At 49.3% G+C, this 5,000-nt stretch overlaps 2 protein-coding genes across 2 annotated transcripts in view; one reads left to right on the forward strand and one right to left on the reverse strand.

Moving 5' to 3' along the window:
* Positions 1-5,000, forward strand: part of plgrkt (plasminogen receptor, C-terminal lysine transmembrane protein) — a 45,394-nt gene that overhangs the window by 30,110 nt on the left and 10,284 nt on the right. The gene's annotated exons all lie outside the window — the stretch shown is intronic.
* jak2a (Janus kinase 2a) overlaps positions 1-5,000 on the reverse strand; it is a 37,909-nt gene that overhangs the window by 14,757 nt on the left and 18,152 nt on the right. The window contains exons 5-7 of the mRNA XM_076993015.1: positions 2,993-3,110; positions 1,735-1,880; positions 573-864 (exon numbers count right to left, since the gene is read on the reverse strand). Coding sequence (XP_076849130.1) covers positions 573-864; positions 1,735-1,880; positions 2,993-3,110 — 556 coding nt within the window. The remainder of the gene's footprint in view (positions 1-572; positions 865-1,734; positions 1,881-2,992; positions 3,111-5,000) is intronic.

Here is a 5,000-nt window from a genome sequence, read left to right on the forward strand (position 1 = left end):
CGTGTGAGCGTCCACGTGTGAGTGTCCACGTGTGAGTGTCCACTGTGTGAGTGTCCACTGTCTGAGCGTCCACTGTCTGAGCGTTCACGTGTGAGCGTCCTCGTGTGAGCGTCCACGTGTGAGCGTCCACGTGTGAGCGTCCACTGTGTGAGCGTCCACTGTCTGAGCGTTCACGTGTGAGCGTCCACTGTGTGAGCGTCCCCTGTGTGAGCGTCCTCGTGTGAGCGTCCACTGTGTGAGCGTCCACTGTGTGAGCGTCCACGTGTGAGCGTCCTCGTGTGAGCGTCCCCTGTGTGAGCGTCCTCGTGTGAGCGTCCCCGTGTGAGCGTCCTCGTGTGAGCGTCCACTGTGTGAGCGTCCACTGTGTGAGCGTACACGTGTGAGCGTCCACTGTGTGAGCGTCCACTGTGTGAGCGTCCCCTGTGTGAGCGTACACGTGTGAGCGTCCACTGTGTGAGCGTCCACTGTGTGAGCGTCCACTGTGTGAGCGTCCACTGTGTGAGCGTACACGTGTGAGCGTCCACTGTGTGAGCGTACACGTGTGAGCGTCCACTGTGTGAGCGTGTACTCACCTGCATGGCTCCAACATCCTTCCCCTTCACCCACTGGATTCCGTGGTTGCCCGTGACGACTATGGTAACCGGGCCGATGGAGGCCTCGTTGACCAGGAAGTGTTCGGTGTAGAAGGCGCTCTGCAGGTGCTCCAGGCTGGCCACATACTTCACCTTCAGGTCACGCACCGCCGCCTTGCACTGGCTGAACTGACGGATGAACTTCCTGAAGCGGTAGCGGATTCGCTTCCGGGTCACAAAGTGGAAGTCCTGAATGGTGGCACGCATGGTCTTGGGCAGGAAACTTTTATAGCTGCGTGTGTGTGTGTGTGTGTGTGTGTGTGTGTGTGTGTGTGTGTGTGTGTGTGTGTGTGTGTGTGTGTGTGTGAGAGAGAGAGAGAGAGAGAGAGAGATAGAGACCAGGAAAAAGATGATTCAGAAGGCCACACTGGATTATAATGACATTATGACATAAGATTAGGTAATCAAAACATTTGCTGATGATTAACATTAATTTGTAACCTAAAGGATATAACTCAGATAATAAATCACACTCTTCAAGATCATACTGAGGGTGACTATTCTCATCAGGGAAGATTACTGTGTGTGTGTGTGTGTGTGTGTGTGTATCACCACACTAAGGCTTTCACAGCCATGTTTTCTGCTTGTGTCTGCATGTAGTGACTGTTAATATTCTCATTGTCGTCCAGGACACAATTACATGGACACACCCACACACACACCCACACACACACACACACACACACACACACACACACACACACACACACACACACACACACACAGGTGTTTAAATGCCTCTCTGAGGTGTGTGTGTCTAGGACACTCAGCAGGACTGACTTTCTTCACACATTTTTTCTTCAGTTGTTTATTTTCTAAACAGTCTCTGTCATCCTGTTCAACTGACAACATACAGTAGCACATAACGGAACAGTAGCCCTGACAGAACATACACGGCCCCGCCCTGACGAAACCCACGCGGCCCCCCGCCCTGACGGAACCCACGCGGCCCCGCCCTGACGGAACACACATGGCCCCGCCCTGACAGAACACACATGGCCCCGCCCTGACGGAACACACATGGCCCCGCCCTGACGGAACACACATGGCCCCGCCCTGACGGAACACACACGGCCCCGCCCCGGGCAGGTGGAGGACTCACCTGTTGTCATGGTAGACGTCTACGGGGGACTGCCCCTTCTCTTTAGCAATCCTCATCATATCCAGCACAGCCATTCCCAAACACTCCTCCTGGGCATCGTGGGTAATGGGCACACCCACTGAACCATCCACAAAGTCATGCCTCCACTGAGAGAGAGAGAGAGAGAGAGAGAGAGAGAGAGAGAGAGAGAGAGGGAGGGAGAGAGAGAGAGAGAGAAGAGAGGGAGGGAGAGGGAAGGAGAGAGAGAGGGAGGGAGGGAGGGAGAGAGGGAGAGGGAGGGAGGGAAGGAGAGAGGGAGGGAGGGAGAGAGAGAGAGGGAGGGAGAGAGAGAGAGGGAGGGAGGGAAGGAGAGAGAGGGAGAGGGAGGGAGGGAAGGAGAGAGAGAGGGAGGGAGGGAGAGAGGGAGGATGGGGTACAGAGACGAGAGAGAGGACAGGGTACATCAGTGTTCTGGTCATGTCCTTACTTCTCTATGACACTCCCTTCTTTTATGTTAGTTCTTAACTTTATTCATTAACTGCTTGGTTGCTTAATTAATGTAATATAATATTCGTAGGCCTGTAATGATGATAAATACATCTTACACAAACAAACAATGACGAGGAAGACCTGATCTATCATGCCCCTAAACGCGAGTCTGAATTACCTCAACGTGAGTCTGAATTACCATGGTGATTACATCATGCCCCTCAACGTGAGTCTGAATTACCATGGTGATTACATCATGCCCCTCAACGCGAGTCTGAATTACCATGGTGATTACATCATGCCCCTCAACGCGAGTCTGAATTACCATGGTGATTACATCATGCCCCTCAACGCGAGTCTGAATTACCATGGTGATTACATCATGCCCCTCAACGTGAGTCTGAATTACCATGGTGATTACATCATGCCCCTAAACGTGAGTCTGAATTATCATGGTGATTACATCATGCCCCTCAACGTGAGTCTGAATTACCATGGTGATTACATCATGCCCCTCAACGTGAGTCTGAATTACCATGGTGATTACATCATACCCCTCATATTGAGTCTATGTAACAGTGATGATTTCACGATGGCATTTATGCTCATGACAAGGTGCCTCTCTACTGTCTAGTCTAAAAGTGTTTAGGAGAACCGCACACACGCGCACACACACACACACACACACACACACACACACACACACACACACACACAATCTTACAAACGTACACAAACAAAGAAGCAGGCATTAGATCAGAGAAGCGTGATGAAGCAGTTGTGAATTCACCTGGGCGAACAGGTAGGCCATGGTGACATCATCAAACACAGGGGTCTGGGAGCTCTTGGTGATGCCGTAGCGATGAGCGTGACTCAGCCCACTCCCGTACCACCCCGGGAAGTAAAACCTGGAGAGAGGGAGGAGCAATACTGATTAACACGTCACCTTACAGAGGGAGGAGCAATACTGATTAACACGTCACCTTAAAGAGGGAGGAGCAATACTGATTAACACGTCACCTTACAGAGGGAGGAGCAATACTGATTAACACGTCACCTTAAAGAGGGAGGAGCAATACTAATTAACACATCACCTTACAGAGGGAGGGGCAATACTGATTAACACGTCACCTTACAGAGGGAGGAGCAATACTGATTAACACGTCACCTTACAGAGGGAGGAGCAATACTGATTAACACGTCACCTTACAGAGGGAGGAGCAATACTGATTAACACGTCACCTTACAGAGGGAGGAGCAATACTGATTAACACGTCACCTTACAGAGGGAGGAGCAATACTGATTAACACGTCACCTTACAGAGGGAGGAGCAATACTGATTAACATGTCACCTTACAGAGGGAGGAGCAATACTGATTAACACGTCACCTTACAGAGGGAGGAGCAATACTGATTAACACGTCACCTTAAAGAGGGAGGAGCAATACTGATTAACACGTCACCTTACAGAGGGAGGAGCAATACTGATTAACACGTCACCTTACAGAGGGAGGAGCAATACTGATTAACACGTCACCTTACAGAGGGAGGAGCAATACTGATTAACACGTCACCTTACAGAGGGAGGAGCAATACTGATTAACACGTCACCTTACAGAGGGAGGAGCAATACTGATTAACACGTCACCTTACAGAGGGAGGAGCAATACTGATTAACACGTCACCTTAAAGAGGGAGGAGCAATACTGATCAACACGTCACCTTACAGAGGGAGGAGCAATACTGATTAACACGTCACCTTACAGAGGGAGGAGCAATACTGATTAACACGTCACCTTAAAGAGGGAGGAGCAATACTGATTAACATGTCACCTTACAGAGGGAGGAGCAATACTGATTAACACGTCACCTTACAGAGGGAGGAGCAATACTGATTAACACGTCACCTTAAAGAGGGAGGAGCAATACTGATTAACACATCACCTTACAGAGGGAGGAGCAATACTGATTAACACGTCACCTTAAAGAGGGAGGAGCAATACTGATTAACACATCACCTTACAGAGGGAGGAGCAATACTGATTAACACATCACCTTACAGAGGGAGGAGCAATACTGATTAACACGTCACCTTACAGAGGGAGGAGCAATACTGATTAACACGTCACCTTAAAGAGGGAGGAGCAATACTGATTAACACGTCACCTTAAAGAGGGAGGAGCAATACTGATTAACACGTCACCTTAAAGAGGGAGGAGCAATACTGATTAACACGTCACCTTAAAGAGGGAGGAGCAATACTGATTAACACGTCACCTTAAGCACTTCAATAAACATGAGGGTTGTTTTTCTGTTGTTAAAATCATACTTGCTGCAGCCACGTCAACCATGTTCCTGTCATTAGAGTCATTAGAATTGGTACCGCCCCTAATCTGAATAACTCCACCCACATCTTACACATCACAAGTTGAGCACAAGTAGGCACACCCCACAGTAGAGGTGGGCGGGGTTAAGATCGGGTCATTATCATGTACAAGTGCAGGTGTTCACATGTGCCGTTCTCAACAGTGGTATTTTAACAAGATTTTCACTGTGCCCAGAAGTCACTGCTGTTAAACGGTTGTGGACAAACCTGTCTGCTCGTTCTACACCGAGTAACAGGAACTATTTTAACACACCAGTACACATGATACACATTTAGTTTCTAATGCAGAGCCATTTTTTCAGTGATGGCCTGGTCACATGGTCAGCAGTCACATGGTCAGCTGCTATTTCTGTCTCCTTAAGCACACTTGTTTTAACTGCTGTAATGGCAGCTCATGCAACACCCCCCTCC

This window comes from Brachyhypopomus gauderio, unplaced genomic scaffold, assembly GCF_052324685.1.
Source record: "Brachyhypopomus gauderio isolate BG-103 unplaced genomic scaffold, BGAUD_0.2 sc102, whole genome shotgun sequence".
Classification (NCBI taxonomy): Eukaryota; Metazoa; Chordata; class Actinopteri; order Gymnotiformes; family Hypopomidae; genus Brachyhypopomus; species Brachyhypopomus gauderio.